We start from the raw sequence: 16,748 nt of genomic DNA, 5'->3' as shown, positions 1-16,748 counted from the left end.
CTACCCCTTGCCACCTGTAGCAGGTGGAAGAGCTGGACTCGGGGACATGAGAGTAGGGGAACTGGCCTTGTTCATCACCAAATGCACTCAGGAAAGCGAGCCCTGCACTGCATCAGGGTAAAACAGTAGAGTTGGCACTGGTGGTAGGGTACTGGTGAGGACAACTGACCCTGCTCATTGCTGCCTGCTATATTGGATGAGCTAGCCTGGGCAATGTTAGAGAGCTCACCTTGGTGGTGATGATGAGGGAAAGCAGACAGGCCGACCAACCTAGCTACCACCCAGACCCAGATCCAGGGCTATGAATTGGCCCGCCCCAACAACCACATCATCTATGAGCTGCTGGAGCATGTGAAGAGGCCGGACCTGCAGATCCAAAGATCCAGGGCAACAGCAGGAAATGCAAGTAGGGTCCCAGTGAGGGCCTACATTGTGATCAATGACTCATCACAAAGAACACTTGCCAGTGAAGATGTATGGGCTAAAGGGTTAATGTGTGACTCACTGGGTCACACTGCAGCTTCCAAAGACACAAGATTCTTTTTGATTGTTTGCTTACTTACTTCCTTCCTTGTTGATTTTTATGTTTTGTTTTTCTTTTAAACATTATTTTATTTTGGGGGGAGGTTGCCAGAGCAGAGGACAGACAGGAAGGGACATGGGTATGGATGGGATCAGGGTGTGTAATGAGACATCCATACAGAATCAACTAAAAAAAGTTTACAAAGAATATAGAATATGCAATAATGTGCAAGGATGTGCATGCAATTACAATTATTGTCAAAAGAGGCCATAAATTGGAGAGAGAGAGTTGGGGGTACATGGGAGAGTCTGAGGTAGAAGGGGAAGGAGAAAATCACATAATTATATTATAATATCAAAATACAAAAATTAAAGAAAAAGAATCTGCAACTAAAATTGTGTGGCTTTACAGTAAGTGAATGCCTTTCCTCTCATAACTTTCAATAATTCTAATCTAGAAATTTGCTGTCAACCTTAGGACAAAAGTACTAAACCACAATTCGATATATTCCTGCTTAATTGCATAAAAGCAGAAGAAAATTAAATGATTCATCTATAACTAGTCTGTCAACTAAAATACCTCATGTTGCATTTAGTGAGCGCACAGCCTAGACTAAATGATCTTGCACATCTGTGTACAAAAACCAATCAGACAATAGTGATGAAAGCAAAAGGCTCCAGATCACGTACCTGCTACCCAGTCCACGGCAATACCCCGGATCCCATTCGCTCCTATGCCATAGGTAACGATGTTGGTAAAATTAGACCCATCAGGTTTGATTCTACGGATTCCGTTAGAGAATCTCGCAGAGTTGCTAAAATCACACCAGTAAATAAATCCGGAGGCAACATCCACATCCACATGCAGAACATTTCGTCCTAGAATATTTGAGAGAAATCAGCCAACGGAACTGGGGCTTTCAAACCTCCTTTCCCCCCTTTTATTAGCATTTGTCATTATACAAACTAATGTGTTTCATTATAATATTTCATCCCCTATTATCACACACTGCTCCCCATTACTACTCCCCTTCCTCTACTTCTAAACCTCATATCTACTTTCATGTATTCCTCTATAGTCTCTTCCTTTAATTATTATTATTGTTGTTGTTTAGTTTCACTATATTTTCCTGTTTAATTTGAAATAGTATCTGATTACATTTATAATTATATCCTTTTTTATATTGTTATTACTTATTTTTTATTTTACATATCGATTCCAGTTCCCCCTCCCTCTTTCCTTTCCTCCCTCTCGCTTACCCTCTCTTCCCCGGTAACGCCCCTCTTAGGCATATACCCAAATGATCCACATCCATGCAACAAAGACATGTGCTCAACTATGTTCATAGCAGCATTATTTGGAATAGCAAGAACCTGGAAACAACCTAGATGCCCCTCAACTGAAGAATGGATAAAGAAGATGTGGCACAGCTACACAATGGAATACTACTCTGCAGAAAAAAATAATGGTATCTTGAAATTCGCAGGCAAGTGGATGGCACTTGAAGAAACCATCCCGAATGAGGTAACCCAGTCACAAAAAGAAGAACATGGTATGTACTCTCTCATATATGGAGTTTAGACCTAGAGAAAAGGATCACCAGCCTATAATTCACACCACCAGAGGAACTAGGATACAAGGTGTATTCTATGTGATTCATATAAAGTCCCTCACAGAAGCGGGAAGGGACAAGTCCCCCAGAGCACAGGGGGAGTGGGGGGGCAGTAAATGGAGAGAGAACTAGAAGAAAGAGAAGGGGAGGAGAGGAAAGCACATGCGACTAGGAAGATTGAGTCAGGGTAGGAATAGAAGACAGAAGAGAGACAGACAGAGAGAGAGAGAACATAAAAGAAGGAGCTATTATTGGTTTGAAGAGAAAACTGAACCTAAAGAAAGGTCTAGAGACCTATAAGACTGACTCCAACTAACAATTTGAGCAACCGTGGAAAGGCTACCATAAATGCCCTTCCCTGATAATGAGATCAACAACTAACTTATCCACCATCATGGAGCCCTCATCTAGTACCTGTTGGAAACAGAAGCAAACACCCATAACTAAACACTGAGTCAAACTAGAATCCAGATGCAGAGAGAGAGAGAGGACAAGACCAGGTTGCAAAAACACATAGAGACAGCTGACCTGAACAAGGAGGAGATAATGGACCTCCCAGACTGATAGCTGGGAATCCAGCATGGGACTGACTCAGACCCCCTGAATATGGGTCTCAGACAGAAGGACTGAGCAGTCTAAGGGACCTCAGACAGTGGAACCAGGATGTATTCCTGGTGCACAAAAGGACCTTGCGAACACATCCCCCATGGAGGGATAACTGCCTTAACTTAGAGACAGGAGAGAAGTCCTAGTCCCCACTTCAAATGACTTGACAGATTTACATGACCCCACCTGGATGGCATAGCCCTACATGTGGAATGGGAGTCGGGGAATGGGAGGGGAGGGTGGTCAGGGTGCATGTATGGTTGTTATTATTATGTGTATATACATGTATTCTACAAGCTGCTGAGTCTGCTGAGTGTTGCTCATATGCCCTGACCACTTAGTCTGGGCAAACAATCAAGGGGCTCATCCCCTGGAAAGACTGACTCTCATTCTCTCAGCAATTCTTCATCTAGGGAGGGGGCCTTGTGAGAGTTCCACTGTCCACACCCACATGTCAGCTACAGCTGTTATTGTCTTATAAAGGCTACTGAATTGTTGGCATGCAATAGGAGTAGAAGTTTGCTTCCTCTGAGTGTGTTTCCTTCCTGTTCGTTTGGTTTTGCAACGCTGGGGAGCAAACCCACAGCCCTTCACTGAGCAAGCACTCTTCTGAAAAGCTCCACCACTACCCTTGGTGTTCTGGATACTCTTCCATGCCCCTTATGGTGCTAAGAAACTCTTCGTGTGCTCATAAACTTTCCCATCTCATGCTAGAGTTTAATACCAGCACTCAGGAGGCAGAGGTTAGTGAGTCCAAGGTTAGTGGGTTTCAGGTCAACCAGGGCCACATACTGAGACTTTGTGCCCCCTCCTCGTGCACAAAAAAAAAGACTGAAACAAAAATATGATTACTGGAGACTAGCACTGAATTCCTGTACATCACTTCACCAAATATATACTAACAAATAATAGGGAACCTTCAGCCTACACCTCATTAACAGGAATACAGAAGTTTTCTTAAGCACCCATTTTGTAGTACTTGATATACAATTTATACCCCCTCTAAATCTGTGGCTCTCATGAACCAGCAAAATCTGGCCCCATTAAATGTGCAGATTCCATGTCCACAACCCAGAATTCTAAGTGAGAAGACTCCAGGGATAGGACTTGGCTCAGCTCTGAGTTTGACAGCCCTCCAGAAGATTCTGATGACTGGAGTTTATAAACTGCACTGGAGCTGGTACCAGCTAGAAGAAATTGACTTGATCAGGGGTTCCCCTTACCTTGGCCAACCACTGGCACCATGGCCTCTGCATGATCAGATAACTCCAAACTAAAGCCTCTAATTGCCGACAACTTGGAAACAACAATGAAAGAATTATATGGAGAACAGGAGCGATGATCAGGACTGAGCTTAAACCCACTGGCACAGGCACAGGAGAACATTCCACCTGGTGTGGGCAGGCAGATCTGCTGGCAACCATTTGGGTTGTTGCTACAGCCATTGGAAGAGCCAGCAGCATCTAAAAGAATTCAAAATTAGTCTGTAACCTTATGTACTTGGCAGTCCAGCACATTTTTTAATGAGTCAACCAAATATTGTAAAAATAATAAATGCATAATAACTAGATTAGCAGATTAATATCACTACTGAAAGACAGGAATCTGTGTGCTTTTTGCCCCTTGCCTTTCAACCTAGGAAATAAGGATACAGGAAAGTTTTTTTTTTTTTTTTAAATCACACACAATATGCGATTTAGGAGACAGAAGAGTCGACACTCTTTGGTTAAAGTCTAAAAACTATGAAATTTCTAAAGTAAAAAAAAAAAAGAAACTCAATATTATAAAGCTAGTATTAAAGTGTGGGGGTAGTGGCCAGCAGATTTGTACAAGTTCAAGACCTTACTCTCATAGTAAGACAATGTCTTGATAAAAGAAAACACAGAATTTGTTGGGGGGTATTCTGTTAAGAATAAAAATTCTGTTCCAAAATTTATAGGACAAACTCCCAGGCATAGAACAGTAAAAACAGAAAGTGACAGTCTTTATGTAGGCTCTATTACAACAAGAAATATGGACAATAAAAAGCAGGTATTATGCTGGAGAGTGCTATAAAGCACAAGCAAAGTAAGACTTTAAACTTAGGAGAAAAGAAGGGGAGTAAATTTATTCTGAAACAAATTCTGGCCTTTTAGATGGCAGATTAGTCACTGATACTTCCTAGTAGTTTTGCATACATGTCTATGCACCAGGAATTACATGTGCACAGGGTGTGAATGTATAGACATGTGTATGCACCAGGAACTACATGTGGAAGGAGCTTCTGGTGTGAGTGTGCAGACATGTATATGTACCAGGAACAATACATATGTGGACAGGGTGTGAGTGTATAGATGTGTGCCTATATATCACACATCCATGAATGTGTTTCTATGACAGGTACTCACTGCGCCGGTGATAAACACGAAGGCCCCTCAAGTTTGGGATATTATCTCTCAAGACTACTTTGTTGCTCCCAGAGGACTTGTCGACTCTTTCAATGACCTCATACTCTTCATCAGAGTAATAAAGGAAGGGGCCATGGAATGCAAGACCCCACGGGTGGGCCAGATGGTGCACCAGGATCATCCGCTCTGTCCCATCCACGTTTCCTCTTTCTATCTGAAGGATCAGAATTCTCGTTAATTCCCTGATTCACACTGAGTGAAACCCACATTCAGATTAACATTCTCTTGTGTGCCTGTGGTATGCTATCCTTTCTACAGAGTACTCTTACTTATGTTACACAATTGGTTCATCACAAGTATGCTGAACATCCTCATCTTTGACTGACAAGAGCACTCACTGACTCACAGCATGCTAAAGAATGCATAGAAAAGTCTTGTCTGAGCACGCACTATCATGCGGGCTGTAACATCTGCACACACAACTTTCTTAACCAGGATAGGAGATGTGTTCCCCAGAACCATAAGCCAGCCCTACTGGATGGGAGCCAAGCATGGTGCTGTGGTGTAGACTGCTTCTGGTGAGGGTGGGGGTGTAGCTGTTTAACCTGGGTTCAGAAGCTTGCCTTTGTGTTTTCTTTTGCACGCTGACAGAGACAGTGAGATCTGGGTTGCTCACTACCTCACATAAGGGGACCCAGCTTATGTGACAGAAATCCCAAAAGCCTAGAAGAAAGGAATCATGAGCCTCCATGCTGCCAGTAACTAGAACACTGAAGCCCTAACCTGAAACTGCTTCTGCAGCCTAGCACCGGGCAAGCATCATGGGCCTAGCAGCAATGGAATCTTATAGTGCACTTATTGCAGAGTATAAAAGGTTGGCGTTGAAAATGATCAGTAAAGGAAATTTCACATTAACGATGTCTTCAGCTGCTGAGCTGAGATGCTTCTTAGTCTCTCGTGTGTGTGTGTGTGTGTGTGTGTGTGTGTGTGTGTGTGTGTGTGTGTGTGTGTGTCTACTCTGTAACGGGAGAACCTAGAGTCTTTTCAAAGAAAAGCATGACATCACTAAAATGTTAAATCCATGCCTCTGAAGGGACAAGTAGGAAACAAGGACAAGTGGTGATGACTGATCCTAATGAAACCAAAGGTTTATAGGAAAAATAATAGCCATCATTCCGGAGGGAATGCTGTTGCACATACTAAAGTAAGGAGAGCACTGTGCTTCAGGTTACCAAGTAACCCGACACATTCAGAATCACCCAGTAGTGTGAACAGGTAGTGAATACTAAAGCTGCTCATACCACGCCTCTGCTGGTGACCGCCCAGTAGAGCTTCTGCTCCTGGATATCCAGGGTGACAACCTCCAGATGTTCCAGGTTCCCCGTGAAGAGAATTTTTAAAGATGTTCCATCCATGTTAGCACTCGCGATCTTGGCAGGAACCCCACTGTTCGTCCCCTGGTCTGACCAATACAGTTTCCTACAACCAGGAAAAGCATTGGGGTTTCATGAAACAGAAAATAGAGAAGGGCAATACTGTTTTACAGAAAAACCTTAAATGTATAGCAACAGTCAGTGACTTTTGTGGGTTTATTCATCACTTGGGAAGTGTTTTGTCTGCGTATACGTCAGTCTCTATAGAGTTCTGTTATCTGAGTGCTACACACCTCTTTGAATAGTATTGAAATTTTAAATAGTGCTGAAAACAGGATGATAGAATTTCCTGTCTACTCGGCCTTCAAGGTCACAATGTATTGACCAGGCTTATATCATGGTTAATTACTAAAATTCCTGTGTATGGACCATTAAGTACTCTTCACTTGAACTTAAAGGGAAAAAAAAAAGGATTACATCCTTCACTTTCAACATAATTTCGCATTACTGCTCTCTCTCATTGGGTTCAAATGACACATATCCTACAGTTTGAAATGTTAACAGGACACTTCAGACAAGGACACTGATAAAGGTGGTGCAGACAGGATCATACATGCCACTTGGTATCACTCACCCACGTGCAGGATCAACAGCTATGCCTATTGGGAAGCCAACGCCAAGAGAGGTGCCATCATTGGTAATCAGGGTTTTTCCATAACGTGTATCTCCGTGGAGTGTCACCACCTGCGGTGCAGAGTCGTGTATTAGAACTGAATCTCTTTCTTGGAAACAAAGCTAAATCTAAAGCATGGCCAGCGTTGGCATGCGATACCTATAACCTCTAACTGCACTTACAGATCCCCACTTCTCTTTCTTCTCTGGGGCTGGGAGGAATCATCTCAGCAGAAATGGGAGTTTACGAAGCACAATCAGGGCTGCAGAGATGGCTCAGTATTTAAGAGCACTGGCTGCTCTTCCAGAGGACCCTGGTCTAAGTTCCCAGCACCTCCATCTGGCTCACAAGTGCCTGTAACTCCGGTTCCAGGAAATCTGACATCACAAGGCCTCCATGGGCCTTATGTGGGTTGCAGGCAAAACACTTCCCAAGTGATGAGTAAACATACACAAAAAAAATCACTGCCTGTTGGTAAACATTATACATTTAAGGTTTTTCTGTAAAATTGATATTGGATGCGAATAGATTACTTATGTCTACGTTTACCTCTATCCCCTTCTCTCAATCACTTGCACACATGCACGCACACATGCTGCCTTTTTCCCTCTAATTCCTGCTTGAACTACAATAATTTTCTCATTTCGAGTTGCCCTTTTCTATTACAATGTCCTAGCTTTTCTGGGCCTAAGATTCTCCTCGGGTCACATTAAATACCTTTTTGTTTGACTTCTATTCTACCTCAAGTTCTCTCAGTCAGCCACCTGCCGGCTTCATTTTTAAGCTACGCTTCCCCCCCCCCCCTTCCTTTCAAGGAATAGGCACACAGCTACCCCTAGTGGAAAGCAGATTCTTCAACATCACCTATTTTCAACAAGGAATGAAGTGTGAATCACCAATGCTGGAACAGTACAGATAAGCAAGCATTCTCTTTGCATTCATGAGGTTGAGCTAAAAAGCTAACCAGTACAAACCCTTGGATGATTCAGCGCCCATTTTGAATACAGTGATAATTTATAACCTTTTTCATAAGAGGGTTAGAAAGGTTAAGCCATTTGTCCAAGGTCAAACAGTTCATGAGTGGAGGTTAACATTGCTGTCCCCATTGATAATATGTATTTGGTTTTAGTTTTGTTTTGGTTTTTTATTTCGGGGTTTTCATCCCTCTGCCTTTTCCATACTAGAAATAGGCTCAGCTCAAATAACCACTAATAAGCTTTCTACTGCCCCTCCCCCTACATAACACTTCATATCTACTAATCTTAGCAAAATAATTGGTTTGTATGTGAGCTCCTTAAAAAGGAAAAAAAATATGTTATGCTCATCCTTTTGAATATCCAGGACCAACCAGGCTATTGATCCATAGAAACCATTTACTTGCTGAATGAATAAAATATGCAAGTAATATAGACACAAGCCAGGCTGAATTAGATGCTGAATTGGATTCTCCCCCACTGTATCATACTGTAATGGAGGCTCAATCACAAACTAGATTTCTGCAGTTCAATGACTCTGACACTTGATGCACACATATACACACTCAGGTGCTCCCCAACAGGCTGCTAGAGCCCTATAGATGATACCTTTGGAAAACGTAAAGCAGTCAACCAAGATACCAAAAAAGAGTGCACTCATCACTGCTTTTCTCCAGGGGCCTCGGGCCTAGCTGTGGGATTCTCAGCAGCACATCATGTTTTGATGAGCTTCAGATTATCAAAAGTACCTTCTGCCACTGTCAAATGGGATCAGATAGGTCTGGGTTTCTGGAACTTATTCCTGGCATTGAAACCAACCATTCCAGCCATTCCTTCAGATGGGCCCTCAGAATCCCTTCACACCAGTTGATTCTACTTGCTTTGAGACATTCCACAGATTAGCATTTGTGCACATTGCAAATTTCTCACTCACTGTGAGTCCCTAATAAAGTGTGGACCTTACCAAGCAGCCCTGCATTTCCCTCATTACCGACATGACTCCCACCCAACAAACCAAAGAGCTTGGAATCAACTGACCAGCTATGTGTCAACTCTGAGGTCTACTGACTACCCCTCCCTCTCAAAACCCTTCTTTCTCCTTAGGGACTCACTTTCAAGATTAGCATGAAGTAATACTCCCACATATATTTGTCCTTGTCCCAGAGTGGAGAAAACCAATACTGGAGGCATGGACTTAATTTGTGTGAGGTCAGGCCTACCCTGCATCTAGAATGTCTTCTGAGGACTGATCTCAAAGAGGAGAGAAATTAGAATCAAGTTTCCATTTTGTCTTTCAGTGTTAGAAAAACTACATTGGAGCCATAGTGTGATTCTTATCTGAGAACAGAGGTAGCTATAGACTTGATTGATATCTGACAAAGTATTTCTTCTATGATTTTAATTAGTTTTCTTGGAATGTTGTAAATTAAGCAATATCCTTTATAAGGGCACACAGTACAACTGATAGTTTACTAGGAAACAGAATAGAATTGTTTATTATTTTATTTTTGTAAGGTGGTTTTTATTTCCTGTGGAGTTGCTGGTGTATTTTGTTGTAGTTTTTTGCTGTCTTGTAGTTGGTTTTGGTTGTACTTTTTGGCTTGAGACAACATCTCATTCTGTAGCCCAAGCTGACCTTGAAATCATGATAATTCACCTGCCCAAGTCTCTCTAGTACTGGAATTAAAGGACTGAGCCACCAACACTTGTGGCTATATTATAATAGAAGCATTACCTCAATGGACCGACTTGCAGAAGTGGTATAATAAAGGTTTCTTGATACCCAATCTAAGGCCAGGCCATAAGAAGACCCCAGCAGAGAGAGAGGAGCAAACACTGTCCTGTTGCTGCCATCAGTCTTCACTCTGTGAATTTCACCCTGGGGAGAAAGAGGGAGGTGAGCTGACCTGAGGCAGGAGCACAGCCCCTATGCAGAAACCCTCTTCACACTACAGCCATTGTCAGCTGCAGTGTTTTCTTGATGCTCCTCACTTGTTGGGAAAAGAAAGAAAAGTTGAGTACCTGACCTTCCATGGAAGAGAAACTTACCATATAGCCTTAAAAATAAAAAGTAAAAGCACAGTCTAAAGTGGCTCGGAGGTCAACGAGAAGCACATCAATCAAAGAGCTCTCTTCTTTCTCTTTCACTAGAGTCAGTTTGCTTCCATGAAGGAAGCAAAACAGAGAGAGAGGGATAGGGAGAGAGAGAGAGAAAAAAATCTCAAGCTGAAGGGCGCTGGACAAGCATTTGCCCCAGAAGCAATGATTCTAACCCCCAGGACTTCCATCAAATGCCTTCCCAGAATTCCCTGCGGGAACTTTGTCTTAAAATAATGACCATATACACTGAATGTATCCAAAACTTACCGGGTTCTCAACCCAATAGATTAATTGCTCTGAGTCATCAAATTCAACGTCAAAGCCATTCTGTATCCCTGCTATGGGAACCATAGCATCGTTGCTCTTCACCTCAGGGTCAAGGGAGATTCCAAAAATTATATTGCTTCTTACAGACATCAAGAAAGGGTGCTCACCTGTAAAAACATTATCACAAGCATTACAGCATTAGCTACAACATATATCAGGTGTGTCGTGAGTAACCACAGGCCTCCCACAGGGGCCCTCAACTCCACATAAGACACTGCCTGAGAGTACAGCCCACTACATGGTCCTTAGTTTCTCCTTGCTCACACTGACAAACTATCCGGATGTGGGTCACAAAGTTCTCTCTCTACCAATATACAACCCTTTGTATGACTTTGAGTCATACAAAGTGGAGAAGTGAAACATAACTTGGTGAATAGTAACTTGCCTTGTGCCTCTCAGATATCATTTAGTTAATATACGCCTTCCTTCTAATTCACAAAGCAGCACAATTACTATTGTGTTTAATTTTCTCACCATTGTATTTCTAGAGCTTGACTGGGGGATGAAGAAGAAGCAAAGTCAGAGAGTTGTCTTGCTTTCAGGAGCGTGTGTGTGTGTGTGTGTGTGTGTGTGTGTGTGTGTGTGTGTGGTCAATAATGAACAGAATACACACAAAGGAATATATAATGTCTCCAAAAGTTCCCCAATATGTAGTGATATTTGCATTTTCAACTCCTGAGTCAGAAACGTATTTGTGTGGGATGCTAGAGTTTGTCTACTTGGTTTGGTCATTTGGGGAAGAATATCTCCTAAGTAAATGTAAGAGAGCACATCCTGAATTTTACACTAGAAAATTAGAAAAAGCAAGCCAAGTGCGATGGCTCAGTTGGTGGAAGTGTTTGTCACACAAGCCTGACAACCTGAGTTCAAACACTGAAAACCCACTGTGGAAGCCAACAGCTGACTCCTGAAAAGTGGTGCTTCGCATCCATACACACAGTGGCAATAACCACTACTGGTTTACTGATGCTTGCTTGGTTTGGCTTTTGCTTTTGGAGTGCCCCACACTGGCAAGCGCCTCTCCCACTGCCCCTCCCAAACTGCAGCCCATCTTCCAAACACATTAAACCATCTGTGTATCAGGTACAGTGTCAGAGAAGCACTGCCATGGGTGTCCCAGAGGCTTAGCAAACACCACCTAAATCAAGCAAAATGTTCATTTACATGTCAGTAAGTCACTTAAACTTATTGGAGGGGAGGGGGATGTGCCTTTTCTTAATAGGCATATACTGGCAGTCAGGCTACACTTCAGAAGTGAACAGCCAACCTATGGAAAAACCATGAATGGGATTATTTGTTAACTGGCAAGTGGTAGTATCTGGAGTCACCATTAGGTAGTCCCCAATGAACAGCTGAAAAGCTTGGTCTGGTGAAGGAATGCTTTCCATCTAAAGTATCTATGCCCAGATTAATCTTCTCTGAAAGACTCAAGGACACACTGAATAAAACAGTGTCAACAAGGATTAGAAATGTAATAAATCTCGGAAGAAAAGTAGTAAATGCCAATCCTTTTGCAAGTATTGCCAATAATTGAAACCTTTCATCATGGAAATGTCAGTGTACGATGTCACAATATCTGGCTGGGTCTTCACCATCAGGACCTCATCTGCAAACACTAACCTGTAAACACTATAAATGTCCTGAATCCGTCATGTATTTTCCACTTTAAAGCCCAGTTTCCCTATAGATTTGGACTTAAAAACTAACAGTTTCGTTTCAACTTATCTCTAGCAATTTGTATCGGTTTCAAAACACATTCACTCTTCAGTGAGAAATGAACAGATTCAGAGTAACTTTTTAAATTTCTGAGCAGCAGAGGATGATTTTCAAGATGTATATATATGCATGTACATGTTCTTGAAGAAATAATTTTTCTTTCCCTTTGTTCTCTCCAGAGCACTTGACATAATACTCCACATACCCTTCAATCAACCCACAAAGACAACTAAGATTAAATTGTTCAAATAGCCACTTGTAATATTGCTCACAGAGACAGCACTTACTTCTGAAGCATCAGATAATAATATTAACAAGTATGAAGTTGGAGTCATAAGACAGAGGGCAGATCACTCACCACTGACAATTTGTTATAGGAATAATGAAACAATGGACCTGAAAATGTGCGAGCTGTACACAAACTGATTTCTATCTACAGAATTTGAAAACTCCCTTATCTGAAAAGTCAAGTGCAAGAAACACAAGGTTAAACGTTGTTCAACCATATGCACAAGTAACAGTAGAGATGCTCAACGATCAGCCCACAGGATACTCACCGAACATAAGAGAAATACCACTCGCAAGTCCAGTTAGAACCAGATTGAGGGTTTCACAGCCTAGCACCCACTATGACAGACTTGCTCCTTACAGCACACTTACCTCTCACGCAGTTGACAGAATCGTCAGAGAGGTTCCATCCTGAAGGACACGCACAAGAATACTGTCTAGTCGCCTGTGCAGAAAGCAGGCAAAGGTGACTACAGGAAGCAAAGGCACATGGATTTTGGGCTGTGGAAGAAAGAATGTATGTGTGAATGGAAAATTGCCTGCACTACAATGCTCAGGGTCATGGTCCTCCCCACAGCTCCCAATGTTGCAAAGGGGAATGCTTGCAGTTACCTTTGTTAAGAGGCACAAGAGAAAGGAATAGTTTTCAACAAGGTCCTAACTTAGCTTGGTCCATAACCAGGTTATAACCAATCACTGAACTATCTAGAACCCATAATATGAACATAATGTCTCCTTGCCACATCTAAAAACGATCTTGTTGCATGAAATTTTTCCATCTTTGCCTCTGTCAGTTCTCTGGTCTCACAGTGTGTTTCTTAATCCTGTTTCTTCTACATATGGCATGCTCAATAATTAATCTATTCTTTTCCATATATATATATGTATATATATATATACATATATATATATTCTAAGAGATCCCAAACACACTGAAGGCAAACATGGAGTATAAATTCTAGAATGAAAGAAACACCTATTAATTCATGTTTGTGGGTGGTAATTTAGAATGTGATGGCAAGATGTCAGCACACAGTGTGAAGACAGCCATCTCGGGTGGTTAAGAACAGCTTCTGGGAGCAGAAAACCCTAAATGACACAAGGCAGTAATTCTGACAGAAACAGAAAGAAGACAGATGTTCAAGACAGAACAAAGAAGTACAGATGTCCAAAGCTGAAAACTTGCCGGGTGTGCCACTAGACTATGAAGTAATCCAGCATAGTGAATGTAAGCCACAGAAGGAACGGGGCCAGACTCTGAATGTGGGACACCACTGCAGAGATTTGAGGAGAGAAGAGTTGTTCCCTCCCACCGAGGCCAAATCTTTACACGTTCTGTCCATCACACCCCATGCATGAAGGTGACATGAGGTGGCTACAGCAGAACACCTACAAGGAGATGGCATCCCAATGAATCCAAGCAATTAGCAGCTTAACAAGATCACAAAGGAAGTAGCTAATTGCTAAATTAAATGGCGTTATGAGGAAATGCTATCATCACCTACAAAGGACTGCTTTTCCAGTAGTAAATAGAAGCAAGGAGGATGCAGAGGCCAAGGCAAAGCACGGAGAACTGTGATCAATGAAAAGAAAATGCATTGCCCATGCACTTAACATGTCCAGAAGAAGAAATGACCATGCTATTCCCAGGCAGGGTGTTTATGTGTTATCACTTACAAGAGGGTTGCCTTGAAGGGTGAATGGCGATGATCCCAAGAGGCTGGTTAACGCTGTACATTACAACTGACTGGTTCCCCCCATTCCACTTGTTGGCCTGCATGACCCGACGAGTACCACGGTCAGTCCAGTACACAGAGTCTTCAAACAGAGTCAGAGCGTGAGGATGATGGAGAACCTGAAAGCAGAACCAGATAGTGAGACCTTAGCCAGAAATGAAAAGGGATGTCTGGTCAAGGAGACCTCATCAGCACTTACATACTGATGACAACAGGAAGTAGCTAATACAGGTGTCTATCCTAGGAATAACACTGGATATTCAGTTTTAAAATTGTTCCAGGGATATTTCTGCCACTCAATCTGTTATATTGTATATTACCCAACAGCAGAAAGTCTCCTCATGGGACTTCAAGTCACGGGCACTAAACTGTAATAGCTCTTTTGAAATCTACATATTTTTCTGCATTGGCCAACTTGTAACCCATAAACAGAATTCATTGAATAAAAAAAATTAAATAAGTAATCACATAACAGGCTCTAGTTTCATTGAGAAATATGAGTCTAGTTTCTTACTTTTTATTAAACCATGACTTTTTTAAAGATACATATATAACCAAAAGACTAGCATCCACAGACCATTAATTCACATTGGCTATTAATCTTATCCTGGACATGGTACAATCTGTGACTAAGACAAACATATTAATTTTCTTGTTAGGAACAGGAGGTAGATATATACCTCACCATTGTTATTCCTTGGTATGTTTCTCTTTTGTTTATTCTCATTGTGCATATTTGTTCTCAGTTGTCTTGATACTGATTTCTACTGTAGTTTAAATTTATTTATTGCAAACTTACCAAATCACTAGCAATGACCTGCCTCCGATGGTGCCCATCATAATCACAATACTCAATGTAATCAAGATAGGCATCCATGAAGTAGATGAGTCGGTTGGGGTAGTCAATACTTAAGCCACAGGGCCAGTAGATCTTTTCCTGGACAATGATTGTGCGCATGGTGCCATCCATGCTGGCTCGCTCAATTCGAGGGTGACGGCCCCAGTCAGACCAGAACATTAGATGGTTACTGTGAAGAAAGGGAACATATATTTACAGAAAAGATAACTTTCACTAAACATACTACAACACATAGCTCATGACTCTGACCATCTAGGTATTTTTATAATGTACATAAAATATGCAGTATATTATGACAGGGAAGTGGCCTGATGAATGAGTGAATTTATTTCTCCATCTTTAGAGAGTCATTATAAACTTCACTGATATATAATAACTCTCACTACCTGGGAAGTCAGCATCATAATGAACATAAACTAATTCATCATCTTATAGAAAACTGTAACTTACAGAATCTACATAAACTCTAGGAAAGATTTTCAAAGCTTCTGAAATACATGAGAGAATTTTTCTTCCTTTCTTTCTTCCTCTTACACCTAAGGACTCTCTAGAAATGAACATGAACTTCATGCAGGAACTAAAAGTTTGTTGTATCAAAATCATAGTTAAAGGGGACATTACTGAATGCCTTAATTTAAAATCTAACAGTCGTTCGGTACTCATATGACTAAACTAGTAAATGTCTTTCTTACCCCATTCTTGGATCTAATGCTAGTCCCCTAGGGTTTGAGACATTTTTGCTAATCAGCACTGTCCTGTGGCTTCCATCAATTTTAGAAACTTCTATTGTTTCCAGAGCATAGTCCGTCCAGTAAAGATTGCGACCTATCCAATCTACTGCAACCGTTTCTGTCACAGAGAGACCACTGTCGTGTACCTACAGACAAAAAGTAAGTGGCGAGTATTAGAATAAATGGAGGCAAACACAGACATATGAAAGCCTATAATAAGGAATCTAACATGATGGGATTAGAATTTGTCTCATAATGTAATTAACCAGTGAGCCAACAGTAGTGTTTTCAAGCATAAGTATAAGCATTCATCGCCTTAAATAAATACACACAGCTGTATTAGTAAGTGGTTTCATTTTGATTTTAAAAGTTTCTACACTTGCTAAGAGTTCTACCAATGTGTGACTACTTAAAGAGTTCACTAAAGAAATTGAGACTGTCAGGAATCAAGAAACAAACTCAAGAGGTTAAAGAGATAGCTCAATGATTAAGAGAACTTCCTGCTTTTGCAGAGGACTTTGTTCTCAGCACCGATGTGGCAGCTCACAACCGGGGATCAGATATCATATTCTGGCCTCCACTTGCCACCACACTCATGAGACATAAACTCAGATACATAAAATTTTAAAAAGCTAATCAAACAAATGGAGCTCAGTGAATCACTCCTTTACTCTCTTGCACTTTCCTTAGCTTTCATGAGAGATTCCCATAGGATCTGCACCACAGCATAGAACCATGCAGAGGCTTGAAGAACAGAACGACAGCATTTAAGTTAGGAATACATATGGGCTGCCTGGAACAAGGGAGGGTAGGACCTTCCCTTAGTGAGGAGCAACAATAAGT

At 41.6% G+C, this 16,748-nt stretch overlaps 1 protein-coding gene across 1 annotated transcript in view; it reads right to left on the bottom strand.

Moving 5' to 3' along the window:
- Lrp2 (LDL receptor related protein 2) overlaps positions 1-16,748 on the bottom strand; it is a 145,728-nt gene that overhangs the window by 56,589 nt on the left and 72,391 nt on the right. Inside the window, exons 28-38 of the mRNA XM_051184531.1 lie at positions 15,867-16,051; positions 15,115-15,343; positions 14,257-14,434; positions 12,952-13,080; positions 10,516-10,682; positions 9,884-10,027; positions 7,136-7,245; positions 6,430-6,607; positions 5,129-5,342; positions 3,965-4,204; positions 1,213-1,401 (exon numbers count right to left, since the gene is read on the bottom strand). Coding sequence (XP_051040488.1) covers positions 1,213-1,401; positions 3,965-4,204; positions 5,129-5,342; positions 6,430-6,607; positions 7,136-7,245; positions 9,884-10,027; positions 10,516-10,682; positions 12,952-13,080; positions 14,257-14,434; positions 15,115-15,343; positions 15,867-16,051 — 1,963 coding nt within the window. The remainder of the gene's footprint in view (positions 1-1,212; positions 1,402-3,964; positions 4,205-5,128; positions 5,343-6,429; positions 6,608-7,135; positions 7,246-9,883; positions 10,028-10,515; positions 10,683-12,951; positions 13,081-14,256; positions 14,435-15,114; positions 15,344-15,866; positions 16,052-16,748) is intronic.

Source organism: Phodopus roborovskii, unplaced genomic scaffold (assembly GCF_943737965.1).
Source record: "Phodopus roborovskii unplaced genomic scaffold, PHOROB, whole genome shotgun sequence".
Classification (NCBI taxonomy): Eukaryota; Metazoa; Chordata; class Mammalia; order Rodentia; family Cricetidae; genus Phodopus; species Phodopus roborovskii.
The sequence above is the reverse complement of the archived record's forward strand: the minus strand, read 5'-3'. Positions and strand labels throughout refer to the sequence as shown.